Consider the following 13,856-nt stretch of genomic DNA (forward strand, 5'->3'; position numbering starts at 1 on the left):
TTGCTCCAGCAGCAGGCCTGGCACCCAGCGGTGCTTCCAGGACGTAATTCTTCTGTGCAGCAATGAGGATAATCCTCAAGTTACGGACCCAGTCCGTGTAATTGCTACCATCATCTTTCAACTTTGCTTTCTCAAGGAACGCATTAAAATTCAACGGAACAACAGCACGGGCCATCTATCTACAATCAAACATGAATAAGCAAGATACTATCAGGTACTAAGTTCATGATAAATTTAGGTTCAATTAATCATATTACTTAAAGAACTCCCACTTAGATAGACATCCCTCTAATCCTCTAAGTGATTACGTGATCCAAATCAACTAAACCATGTCCGATCATCACGTGAGATGGAGTAGCTTCATTGGTGAACATCACTATGTTGATCATATCTACTATATGATTCACGCTCGACCTTTCGGTCTCCGTGTTCCGAGGCCATATCTGTATATGCTTGGCTCGTCAAGTATAACCTGAGTATTCCGCGTGTGCAACTGTTTTGCACCCGTTGTATTTGAACGTAGAGCCTATCACACCCGATCATCACGTGGTGTCTCAGCACGAAGAACTTTCGCAACGGTGCATACTCAGGGAGAACACTTCTTGATAATTAGTGAGAGATCATCTTATAATGCTACCGTCAATCAAAGCAAGATAAGATGCATAAAAGATAAACATCACATGCAATCAATATAAGTGATATGATATGGCCATCATCATCTTGTGCTTGTGATCTCCATCTTCGAAGCACCGTCATGATCACCATCGTCACCGGCGCGACACCTTGATCTCCATCGTAGCATCGTTGTCGTCTCGCCAATCTTATGCTTCCACGACTATCGCTACCGCTTAGTGATAAAGTAAAGCATTACAGCGCGATTGCATTGCATACAATAAAGCGACAACCATATGGCTCCTGCCAGTTGCCGATAACTCGGTTACAAAACATGATCATCTCATACAATAAAATTTAGCATCATGTCTTGACCATATCACATCACAACATGCCCTGCAAAAACAAGTTAGACGTCCTCTACTTTGTTGTTGCAAGTTTTACGTGGCTGCTACGGGCTTAAGCAAGAACCAATCTTACCTACGCATCAAAACCACAACGATAGTTTGTCAAGTTGGTGCTGTTTTAACCTTCGCAAGGACCGGGCGTAGCCACACTCGGTTCAACTAAAGTTGGAGAAACTGTCACCCGCTAGCCACCTTTGTGCAAAGCACGTCGGGAGAACCGGTCTCGCGTAAGCGTACGCGTAATGTCGGTCCGGGCCGCTTCGTCCAACAATACCGCCGAACCAAAGTATGACATGCTGGTAAGCAGTATGACTTATATCGCCCACAACTCACTTGTGTTCTACTCGTGCAAATAACATCAACACATAAAACCTAGGCTCGGATGCCACTGTTGGGTAACGTAGTAATTTCAAAAAAATTCCTACGCACACGCAAGATCATGGTGATGCATAGCAACGAGAGGGGAGAGTGTGATCTACGTACCCTTGTAGATCGACAACGGAAGCGTTAGCACAACGTGGTTGATGTAGTCGTACGTCTTCACGGCCCGACCGATCAAGCACCGAAACTACGGCACCTCCGAGTTCTAGCACACGTTCAGCTCGATGACGATCCCCGGACTCCGATCCAGCAAAGTGTCGGGGAAGAGTTCCGTCAGCACGTCGGCGTGGTGACGATCTTGATGTACTACCATCGCAGGGCTTCGCCTAAGCACCGCTACAATATTATCGAGGACTATGGTGGAAGGGGGCACCGCACACGGCTAAGAATATGATCACGTGGATCAACTTGTGTGTCTAGGGGTGCCCTCTGCCTCCGTATATAAAGGATCAAAGGGGGGGTGCGGCCGGCCAGGAGAGGGTGCGCCAGGAGGAGTCCTACTTCCTCCGGGAGTAGGATTCCCCCCCTTTCCTAGTTGGAATAGGATTCGGGAGGTGGGGAAGAGGAGAGAGAGAAGGAAGGGGGGGCGCCGCCCCCTCTCCTTGTCCTATTCGGACTAGGGGGGAGGGGCGCGCGGCCCAGCCCTGGCCACCTCTCCTCTCTTCCACTAAGGCCCACTAAGGCCCATATACCTCCCGGGGGGTTCCGGTAACCTCCCGGTACTCCGGTAAAATCCCGATTTCACCCGGAACACTTCCAGTATCCAAATATAGGCTTCCAATATATCAATATTTATGTCTCGACCATTTCGAGACTCCTCGTCATGTCCCCGGTCCCATCCGGGACTCCGAACTCCTTCGGTACATCAAAACTCATAAACTCATAATATAACTGTCATCGAAACCTTAAGCGTGCGGACCCTACGGGTTCGAGAACAATGTAGACATGACCGAGACACGTCTCCGGTCAATAACCAATAGCGGAACCTGGATGCTCATATTGGCTCCTACATATTCTACGAAGATCTTTATCGGTCAGACTGCATAACAACATACGTTGTTCCCTTTGTCATCGGTATGTTACTTGCCCGAGATTCGATCGTCGGTATCTTAATACCTAGTTCAATCTCATTACCGGCAAGTCTCTTTACTCGTTCCGTAATACATCATCTCACAACTAACTCATTAGTTGCAATGCTTGCAAGGCTTATGTGATGTGTATTACCGAGAGGGCCCAGAGATACCTCTCCGACAATCGGAGTGACAAATCCTAATCTCGAAATACGCCAACCCAACATGTACCTTTGGAGACACCTGTAGAGCACCTTTATAATCACCCAGTTACGTTGTGACGTTTGGTAGCACACAAAGTGTTCCTCCGGTAAACGGGAGTTGCATAATCTCATAGTCATAGGAACATGTATAAGTCATGAAGAAAGCAATAGCAACATACTAAACGATCGGGTGCTAAGCTAATGGAATGGGTCATGTCAATCAGATCATTCACCTAATGATGTGATCCCGTTAATCAAATAACAACTCTTTGTCCATGGTTAGGAAACATAACCATCTTTGATTAACGAGCTAGTCTAGTAGAGGCATACTAGTGACACTCTGTTTGTCTATGTATTCACACATGTATTATGTTTCCGGTTAATACAATTCTAGCATGAATAATAAACATTTGTCATGATATAAGGAAATAAATAATAACTTTATTATTGCCTCTAGGGCATATTTCCTTCAACTAATTGGTGTAAGTGTCACAGAAACCGGTTTCTGTGATGTACTACTTTCCAATAAGGGAGCAAGTATAGTTACCTCATCAAGTTCTACTTTTCTCCCACTCACTTCTTTTGAGATAAACTCCTTCTCTAGAAAAACTCCAAATTTAGCAACAAAAGTCTTGCCTTCGGATCTGTGATAGAAGGTGTACCCAACAGTCTCCTTTGGGTATCCTATGAACACACATTTCTCCGATTTGGGTTCGAGCTTATCAGGTTGAAGATTTTTCACATAAGCATCGCAGCTCCAAACTTTTAGAAATGGCAACTTTGGTTTCTTGCCAAACCACAGTTCATAAGGCGTCGTCTCAACGGATTTCGATGGTGTCCTATTTAACGTGAATGCAGCCGTCTCTAAAGCATAACCCCAAAACGATAACGGTAAATCAGTAAGAGACATCATAGATCGCAACATATCTAATAAAGTACGATTACGACGTTCCGACACACCATTACGCTGTGGTGTTCCACGTGGCGTGAGTTGCGAAACTATTCCGCATTGTTTCAAATGTACACCAAACTCGTAACTCAAATATTCTCCTCCACGATCAGATCGCAGAAACTTTATTTTCTTGTTACGATGATTTTCAACTTCACTCTGAAATTCTTTAAACTTCTCAAATGTTTCAGACTTATGTTTCATTAAGTAGATATACCCATATCTGCTTAAATCATCTGTGAAGGTGAGAAAATAACGATATCTGCCACGAGCCTCAACATTCATTGGACCACATACATCTGTATGTATGATTTCCAACAAATCCGTTGCTCTCTTCATAGTACCGGAGAACGGTGTTTTAGTCATCTTACCCATGAGGCACGGTTCGCAAGTACCAAGTGATTCATAATCATGTGGTTCCAAAAGTCCATCGGTATGGAGTTTCTTCATGCGCTTTACATCGATATGACATAAACGGCAGTGCCACAAATAAGTTGCAGTATCATTATCAACTCTGTATCTTTTGATTTCAACATTATGAATATGTGTATCACTACTATTGAGATTCATCAAAAATAGACCACTCTTCAAGGGTGCATGACCATAAAAGATATTACTAATATAAATAGAACAACCATTATTCTCTGATTTAAATGAATAACCGTCTCGCATCAAACAAGATCCAGATATAATGTTCATGCTCAACGCTGGCACCAAATAACAATTATTTAGGTCTAATACTAATCCCGAAGGTAGATGTAGAGGTAGCGTGCCGACCGCGATCACATCGACTTTGGAACCATTTCCCACGCGCATCGTCACCTCGTCCTTAGCCAATCTTCACTTGATCCGTAGCCCCTGTTTCGAGTTGCAAATGTTAGCAACAGAACCAGTATCAAATACCCAGGTGCTACTGCGAGCATTAGTAAGGTACACATCAATAACATGTATATCACATATACCTTTGTTCACTTTACCATCCTTCTTATCCGTCAAATACTTGGGGCAGTTCCGCTTCCAGTGACCAGTCTGCTTGCAGTAAAAGCACTCAGTTTCAGGCTTAGGTCCAGACTTGGGTTTCTTCTCCTGAGCAGCAACTTGTTTGCTGTTCTTCTTGAAGTTCCCTTTCTTCTGGTGGTCTTATTGACCATCAACACTTGATGCTCCTTCTTGATTTCTACCTCCGTGACTTTTAGCATTGCGAAGAGCTCAGGAATAGTCTTATTCATCCCTTGCATATTATAGTTCATCACGAAGCTTTTGTAGCTTGGTGGCAGTGATTGAAGAACTCTGTCAATGACACTATCAACAGGAAGATTAACCCCCAGTTGAGTCAAGTGATTATGATACCCAGACATTTTGAGTATATGTTCACTGACATAACTATTCTCCTCCATCTTGCAGCTATAGAACTTATTGGAGACTTCATATCTCTCAATCCGGGCATTTGCTTGAAATATTAACTTCAACTCCTGGAACATCTTATATGCTCCATGACGTTCAAAACGTCGTTGAAGACCCGGTTCTAAGCCGTAAAGCATGGCACACTGAACTATCGAGTAGTCATTAGCTTTGCTCTGCCAGACATTCATAACATCTGGTGTTGCTCCTGCAGCAGGCTTGGCACTTAGCGGTGCTTCCAGGACATAATTCTTCTGTGCAGCAATGAGGATAATCCTCAAGTTACGGACCCAGTCCGTGTAATTGCTACCATCATCTTTCAACTTTGCTTTCGCAAGGAACGCGTTAAAATTCAACGGAACAACAGCACGAGCCATCTATCTACAATCAAACATAGACAAGCAAGATACTATCAGGTACTAAGTTCATGATAAATTTAAGTTCAATCAATCATATTACTTAAGAACTCCCACTTGGAAAGATATCCCTCGAATCCTCTAAGTAATCACGTGATCCAAATCAACTAAACCATGTCCGATCATCACGTGAGATGGAGTAGTATCAATGGTGAACATCAATATGTTGATCATATCTACTATATGATTCACGCTCGACCTTTCGGTCTCCGTGCTCCGAGGCCATATCTGTTATATGCTAGGCTCGTCAAGTTAAACCTGAGTATTCCGCGTGTGCAACTATTTTTCACCCGTTGTATTTGAACGTAGAGCCTATCACACCCGATCATCACGTGGTGTCTCAGCACGAAGAACTTTCGCAACGGTGCATACTCAGGGAGAACACTTATACTTTGATAATTTAGTGAGGGATCATCTTATAATGCTACCGTCAATCAAAGCAAGATAAGATGCATAAAAGATAAATATCACATGCAATCAATATAAGTGATATGATATGGCCATCATCATCTTGTGCTTGTGATCTCCATTTTCGAAGCACCATCATGATCACCATCGTCACCGGCGCAACACCTTGATCACCATCGTAGCATTGTTGTCGTCTCGCCAAAACTTATGCTTCCACGACTATCGCTACCGCTTAGTGATAAAGTAAAGCATTACAGCGCAATTGCATTGCATACAATAAAGCGACAACCATATGGCTCTTGCCAGTTGCCGATAACTCGGTTACAAAACATGATCATCTCATACAATAAAATTTAGCATCATGTCTTGACCATATCAAATCACACCATGCCCTGCAAAAACAAGTTAGACGTCCTCTACTTTGTTGTTGCAAGTTTTACGTGGCTGCTACGGGCTTTAGTAAGAACCGTTCTTACCTACGCATCAAAAACCACAACGATAGTTTGTCAAGTTGGTGCTGTTTTAACCTTCGCAAGGACCAGGCGTAGCCACACTCGGTTCAACTAAAGTTGGAGAAACTGACACCCGCCAGCCACCTGTGTGCAAAGCACGTCGGTAGAACCAGTCTCGCGTAAGCGTATGTGTAATGTCGGTCCGGGCCGCTTCATCCAACAATACCGCCGAACCAAAGTATGACATGCTGGTAAGCAGTATGACTTATATCGCCCACAACTCACTTGTGTTCTACTCGTGCATACTACATCAACGCATAAAACCTGGCTCGGATGTCACTATTGGGTAACGTAGTAATTTCAAAAAATTTCCTACGCACACGCAAGATCATGGTGATGCATAGCAACGAGAGGGGAAGTGTTATCTACGTACCCTCGTAGACCGGAAGCGGAAGCGTTAGCACAACGCGGTTGATGTAGTCGTACGTCTTCACGGCCCGACCGATCAAGCACCGAAACTACGACACCTCTGAGTTCTAGCACACTTTCAGCTCGATGTCGATACCCGGACTCCGATCGAGCAAAGTGTCGGGGAAGAGTTCCGTCAGCACGACGGCGTGGTGACGATCTTGATGTTCTACCGTCGCAGGGCTTCGCCTAAGCACCACTACAATATTATCGAGGATTATGATGGAGGGGGGCACCGCACACGGCTAAGAGAACGATCACGAAGATCAACTTGTGTGTCTAGAGGTGCCCCCTGCCCCTGTATATAAAGGAGCAAGGGGGAGAGGCCGGACGGCCCTTGGGGCGTGCCAAGGAGGGGGGGAGTCCTCCTCCTGGTAGGAGTAGGACTCCCCTTTCCTAGTCCAACTAGGAAGAGAGAAGGGGGAAGGAAAGAGAGGGAGAGGGAGAGGGAAAGAGGGGCCGCGCCCCCCTCCCTAGTCCAATTCGGACTCCCCATGGGAGGGGGCGCGCCACCTCCTGGGCTTCTGCCCTCTCTCTCCCCTCAGGCCCATTAAGGCCCAATACTTCCCCGGGGGTTTCCGGTAACCCTTCCGGCACTCCGGTTTTCTCCGAAATCATCCGAAACACTTCCGGTGTCCGAATATAGCCGTCCAATATATCAATCTTTATGTCTCGACCATTTTGAGACTCCTCGTCATGTCTGTGATCATATCCGGGATTCTGAACAACCTTCGGTACATCAAAATATATAAACTCATAATGAAACTATCATCGTAACGTTAAGCGTGCGGACCCTACGGGTTCGAGAATAATGTAGACATGACCGAGACACGTCTCCGGTCAATAATCAATAGCGGAACCTGGATTCTCATATTGGCTCCTACATATTCTACGAAGATCTTTTATCGGTCAGACCGCATAACAACATACGTTGTTCCCTTTGTCATCGGTATGTTACTTGCCCGAGATTTGATCGTCGGTATCTCAATACCTAGTTCAATCTCGTTACCGGAAAGTCTCTTTACTCGTTCCGTAATACATCATCCCGCAACTAACTTATTAGTTGCAATGCTTGCAATGCTTATGTGATGTGCATTACCGAGAGGGCCCAGAGATACCTCTCCGACAATCGGAGTGACAAATCCTAATCTCGAAATACGCCAACCCAACAAGTACCTTCGGAGACACCTGTAGAGCACCTTTATAATCACCCAGTTACGTTGTGACGTTTGGTAGCACACAAAGCGTTCCTCCGGTAAACGGGAGTTGCATAATCTCATAGTCATAGGAACATGTATAAGTCATGAAGAAAGCAATAGCAACAAACTAAACGATCAAGTGCTAAGCTAACGAAATGGGTCAAGTCAATCACATCATTCTCCTAATGATATGGTCCCGTTAATCAAATGACAACTCATGTCTATGGCTAGGAAACTTAACCATCTTCGACCAACGAGGTAGTCAAGTAGAGGCATACTAGTGACACTATGTTTGTCTATGTATTCACACATGTATTATATTTTCGGTTAATACAATTCTAGCATGAATAATAAATATTTATCATGATATAAGAAAATAAATAATAACTTTATTATTGCCTTTAGGGCATATTTCCTTCACGACACACCCCGATCACCATGCCACCCACACGACCATGGTGACCGGACAGTGCCCGAGCCGTGTGCTCTGCCCACGAGCAGCCCGGCACCACCATCAAGGCCACCGCCCAAGCATCCGAGCCCAACCTTCGTGCATTTATACACCGTACCGATGCGGCCGGCGGGGAAGGGGCAGAAGACCCCCCTCTACCCCAAAACAAACACCTTGGCAGGGTTGGTGGCCGCGGCGGCTAGATCTAGGCCAAGGGAATTCTGGCAGCCGCACAGAGCAGCCACCAGATGCAACGGAGGGGCACCCCTTCCCCCTTCCCGAAGTTCCCTACCACCTTCGGCAAGCCCTCGCGCGCACCAACACTGCACCATGGAGCCACCCCTGCCTATCGAGCCCGTATCTGAATCCGTAGAGGGAGGAAACCCACCCGAGTAAGCCGCAGACGAACAAACGCCGGAGCAATTCCCGCCGTCGCCGCAAGCAGACCGGCCGACCACGCGGTTGCAGTCACGCCACTGCAAGCCACCTTCACATAGAGCCCACGAGGACCTCCACCACCACCCCGCGACACCCGCCGCCGCATGGGACCAAATCCTCGTGGATATGACCGGAGGCGCGCCAACCCTTCACGAGCCGATCTGGCCCGAGCGCTCGATCCGAACCTGCCGCATCCGCCAACCCCAGAGCAGCGTCGCCGCTCCGTTGGCCCCCGCCGTAGGCCAGCGCCCAGATGAGCGGCCCACATGCGCCAGCCGTGGATCTCGCACGGCGGGGAGACAAAGGCCCCGCCACCGCCCTTGCCAGCCGGGCTTTGCCCCCCGGCACCTCTGGGCAGCGGCGAGGGAGGAGGTGAGAGGCGGTGGCGGCTAGGGTCCCCCCCGGGCGTTCACATGAGCGCCGCGGGAGGGAGGGAGGGAGTTGAAGGGAGGGGCGCCGTTGCCCGTCTTCCTGATATGCACAAGCTGTGTTCAGAAGCAAATGCCAAGCAATACTGATATCAATACATTTTATTTTCCGAGAAAAGATCCAAGTTTATCTTGCATGAGGCGGCATGGAGATGAACACGCGTCAGACTCCTGCTCAAGTTTATCTTCCAGCAGCACGAGCGATGACACCTTAAGGCCCCAATTCACGACCTCTGCGCAAGCCCACTCTTGACCATCAACGGCAATCTTTTGGTCCTTGCAATCGTGCCAGGCCAGAGGAGCTTCTCAAGTCTGAACCCCAACAAAGGAGGCAGAAACGCCGAGAGCAGACGTGGACTTCCGTGTGCCTAACCAGGACCCGGCCGAAGCACCAACGGAGGACTGTATTCCCTCCGGTCCTTTTTACTCTCCATATTAGAATTCTCTGAAGTCAAACTTCACAAAATTTGACCGTATTTATATGAAAAAATATCAACATCTATCATGCTAAAATTATACAATATGAAACTTTAAGTCATAACACATTTATTGATATTGATTTCAGATTGTGAATGTTGGTACTTTTTTTATAAAGTTAATCAAACTTTACGAGGATTTAACATCTTATATGCGAACTAAAAAAAATCGAAGGCTGAGCTATGGGAATATTTTTCCGTCCTCGCCTCCATCCACGCACGCGGCCCACAGAAGCGGAACCAATGAGAATCACCCAAACAACCTCGGCTCAGCTTTACCCAACGATCCACGCACGCGAATCACCTCCCGGTTAAGACGGGCCCGCACCGCAGCGGAGTCCGCTCGTCAGCGATAGCAGACAGAAGCCACGACAGGTATCCCGCGTAACGAGGCGGAGAAGTCGTAATATAAAATTTCCCGCGAAGGGGAGAGGAGAGGAGAGGAGACCCTGGATCGCCGGCGGAGCAGCATAGCAGTAGCAGTACTACTAAAATGGCGGAGGGGGGAGACCGGAGACAGCTGGTGGACTGACCAAGCGAGCGAGCGAGAGAGAGAGCGGGCGGCGAGGGAGGATGACGGGGCCGCCGCACCGGGACCAGGAGCGGGACCGGCGCCGGACGCTGCTGCTGGTGAGCCTGGCGTCCATCATGGAGCGCGCCGACGAGGCGCTGCTGCCCGCCGTGTACCGCGAGATCGGCGCCGCCATGCACGCCGACCCCACCTGGCTCGGCTCCCTCACGCTGTGCCGCTCCATCGTGCAGGCCGCGTGCTACCCGCTCGCCGCCTACGCCGCCGCGCGGCACAACCGCGCCCGCGTCATCGCCGTGGGGGCCTTCCTCTGGGCCGCCGCCACCTTCCTCGTCGGCGTCTCCGAAACCTTCACTCAGGTACCAGCTCCCGACCCTTCCTGCTCGCGCTTTGCTCCTGTTTTCTGATTCTGCAGCTTGATGCATGTCGAGTTGGGGATTTTGCAGTCTGTAGATCTGCTGTGCTCTCCAAGGTAAAAAAATATTGTCCAGATTCAGATTGCACTTCTTTAATTTGAATACTGAGGCTCCATTAGGGATTTTATTTAGGAAGCGTCGTAAGCTTTATAATGCTTCTGAGTACTGACACAGCAAGCACAGTCTTTCAGGAATCAGGACACAATATTGACAAGTTTTGAAATATATAGTGAGTAGTGACATTGTTAAATTAGATTTCAGGACATGGGAAATATTGTAGTTCCCTCGTAGAAAAGGAAATATTAGTTCCCCGTGCTTTGGCTTTCATGGATTTGATTTCCTTCCAAACAAACATGTGAAAATCCAGGGTGTCTTTCTTCTCTCTTTTGACACTTCAACGCAGAGTTTCAGACACAATATTACACTAGAGAGTAATTTTCCATTTAATACTACAGTATATTTTTGGACAATCATGTAGCAAGTACTAGCACTGCAAGCTCAGTTTTTGTGTGTGTGTGTTTGTGTGTGATGTGCAGTAAAGTTAGCTATTTGTCTAATCGCATTGTCAGTTCATCAGTTTGAAATTTCCACTTGTACTGTAGGTAGCAATCTCGAGGGGACTGAACGGCATCGGCCTCGCGCTCGTGGTACCATCGATCCAGTCACTGGTCGCCGACTCCACGGACGACGGCACGCGCGGCTCGGCGTTCGGCTGGCTGCAGCTCGCAAGCTGCCTCGGGCTCATCGCCGGCGGCTTCGTCGGCCTGCTGCTGGCACAGACCACGGTCCTCGGGATCGCCGGCTGGCGCATCGCCTTCCACCTCGTGGCCGTCATCAGCGTCGCCGTGGGGGCCCTCAACTGGTTCTTCTCCGTGGACCCCCATTTCCCCACGGGCGACGCGGCTGCCGGCCCAGGCGGCGACGAGAAGCCCGCCGTGCGGCAGGTGGTGGAGGAGATGATCGCGGAGGCCAAGTTCGTGGTGCAGATCCCGACGTTCCAGATCTTCGTGGCGCAGGGCGTCAGCGGCTCGTTCCCGTGGTCCGCACTCTCCTCCTTCGCGTCCATGTGGCTCGAGCTCATCGGGTTCAGCCACCGGGAGACAGCCGTGCTCATGACCATCTTCTGGGTCGCGAGCTCCCTCGGCGGCCTCATTGGGGGCAAGCTGGGCGACCTCCTCGCCCTGCGGTACCCGGACGCCGGGAGGATCGTCCTGTCGCAGATCAGCGCCGGCTCGGCCGTGCCCCTTGCCGCCGTGCTGCTCAGGGGGCTCCCCGATGACCCGTCCACCGGCGTCATCCACGGCGTCGTCCTGTTCGTCATGGGCGTGTTCATCTCCTGGAACGGCCCGGCTACAAACTTGTAAGCCTCGCCGCCGTACTTCCAGAGCTTTTCAACATATAAGATGGACACTCGTCATTCATGTGAAAAACATCAAAAATTTGCAGCCCAATTTTTGCGGAGATCGTGCCGGAGAAATCAAGGACGAGCATCTACGCGCTCGACAGGTCGTTCGAGACAGTGCTGTCGTCGTTCGCGCCGCCGATCGTCGGCATCCTGGCGCAGCGCGTGTACGGGTACAGGCCGGACGACAAGGGCACGAGCACCCGGCTGGACCGGGAGAACGCGGCGTCGCTGGCCAAGGCGCTGTACACGGCCATCGCGATACCGTTCACGGTCTGCGCCGCCATATACTCTTTCCTGTACTGCAGCTATCCCCGGGACAGGGACCGTGCCCGGATGCAGTCGCTGGCGGAGTCGGAGATGCAGCAGGTGGAGCACGAGGGTTCTCGCTTGGAAGGCGGCGATGGAGATGGAGGATCCGCTGTTCATGGTTTGAAGGAGTCGTCGCCGGAGGCTGAGAAGGATACCGCGAAACTGTTATCGGACGTTGAGCAAGGTAGATGAGTAGGAATTTGAATTCTACGGAACCCGGATCTTCTAACGTGCCCGTGAACCTCGCGTCGTTGGATCGATTTCTGTGATACGTGCTGTGTTTTTTTAGGGGAGTGATGTGTACTGTATTCTTGAAATAGCGCTCCTAAAACAACGGAGGGTTTATAGTAGTTTTACACTGCTAGGCTTATGTCGATTGTGTTTGGCCATCACAGCATCTCTAGCAGATCCTTGAGGAAAACGTTTGGAGACCCGGCCGAAGCTTCGGCCGGTCGCCTGCTACCACACGCTCCTCTTTTTCGCGAGCCCTGCAAATCGCCCTGCCCCCGCTGATAGGCCAATCTTGTCGGCGAGGCCGTTCTCTACCCCCGCATCCCCCCTTCCCCGCCCGCCCGCGCTGCAGCCCAATTTCGCTGGCGAGGCTGTTGCCTACCCCCGCGGCGGCCCCTGCCCTGCGTTGCAGCCAAATCTCACCGGTGAGGTCGTCGTCCACTGCACGATCGGCGATTCTCCTAGCTCACCATCTCTAGTTCCAGCGGTTTTCCTAGCTTCGGTGGACGAGTTGCATAACTGTGACGGCAAGGCATACCCAAGGCACGAGAAGCTGCGGCGACCGGGGTGCACCTGACATGGGGATTGGATGGGAGGGGACATCACAGGAGTTGCAAGCTACAACCGGCATCACAAATTGCTACAACTGGCCCCCATCCGGCTACAACCGACGTCATTTTTTGCTACATGCGACCATGAAGATACATCCCGCACAAGAAAAAGCTACAACCGGTAAACGTAAAAGCTACAACTCGCTGACCATTTTGCTGCAAGCGAGAAGGTGAAGCTGTGGACGGCGACGGCAACTGTGAGCATCGGGGATGCGACGATGGCCTGTGGGCCGTGGAAGCTACAACCTCATGCGCCAGAGCTGCAACCGCCCAAGAAAAAGCTACATGCAGCGGCCAATTTTTTGCTGCATCAGCTATGGTGATTTTTTTGGCCGGCGAGGCAGACGACTGCTACCGGCGACCAGGAAAGATGCATCCAGTAGGAGAAAATGCTACAATCGGCAATAGAAAAAGCTACGACTCGCATCGTATATGCTGCAAGCGGCGATGCCGAAGTTGTGGCCGGCAATGCTACGACCAGAAAAACTGGAACCGTTGTTCGAGAAAGCTGGAACCGACTATTTCTTTTGCTACCATCGCTAGAGCAAAAAAACTTGACATCAGAGATCCAAGAAAGGTTGCGGCGACGAGTGGCT

At 49.5% G+C, this 13,856-nt stretch overlaps 1 protein-coding gene across 1 annotated transcript; it reads left to right on the forward strand.

Annotated features, from left to right (window-relative positions):
- Positions 1–10,205: 10,205 nt before the first annotated feature.
- LOC123106995 (uncharacterized) lies at positions 10,206–12,776 on the forward strand. Its single transcript, XM_044529008.1, has 3 exons — positions 10,206–10,647; positions 11,307–12,064; positions 12,151–12,776. The coding sequence occupies exons 1-3, from the start codon at positions 10,333–10,335 to the stop codon at positions 12,608–12,610; spliced, it is 1,533 nt and encodes a 510-aa protein (XP_044384943.1). The 5' UTR covers positions 10,206–10,332; the 3' UTR covers positions 12,611–12,776.
- The last annotated feature ends 1,080 nt before the right edge of the window (positions 12,777–13,856 follow it).

Source organism: Triticum aestivum, chromosome 5A (genome assembly GCF_018294505.1).
Source record: "Triticum aestivum cultivar Chinese Spring chromosome 5A, IWGSC CS RefSeq v2.1, whole genome shotgun sequence".
Lineage (NCBI taxonomy): Eukaryota > Viridiplantae > Streptophyta > Magnoliopsida > Poales > Poaceae > Triticum > Triticum aestivum.

What these genes read in the sequence shown, in the direction of transcription:
- LOC123106995 (XM_044529008.1), top strand. Translation starts at nt 10,333, where the DNA reads ATGACGGGGCCGCCGCACCGGGACCAGGAGCGGGACCGGCGCCGGACG. An exon ending in TCTCCGAAACCTTCACTCAG is followed by an intron (nt 10,648 to 11,306) that starts GTACCAGCTCCC and finishes CTTGTACTGTAG; the next exon opens with GTAGCAATCTCGAGGGGACT. An exon ending in AACGGCCCGGCTACAAACTT is followed by an intron (nt 12,065 to 12,150) that starts GTAAGCCTCGCC and finishes AAAAATTTGCAG; the next exon opens with CCCAATTTTTGCGGAGATCG.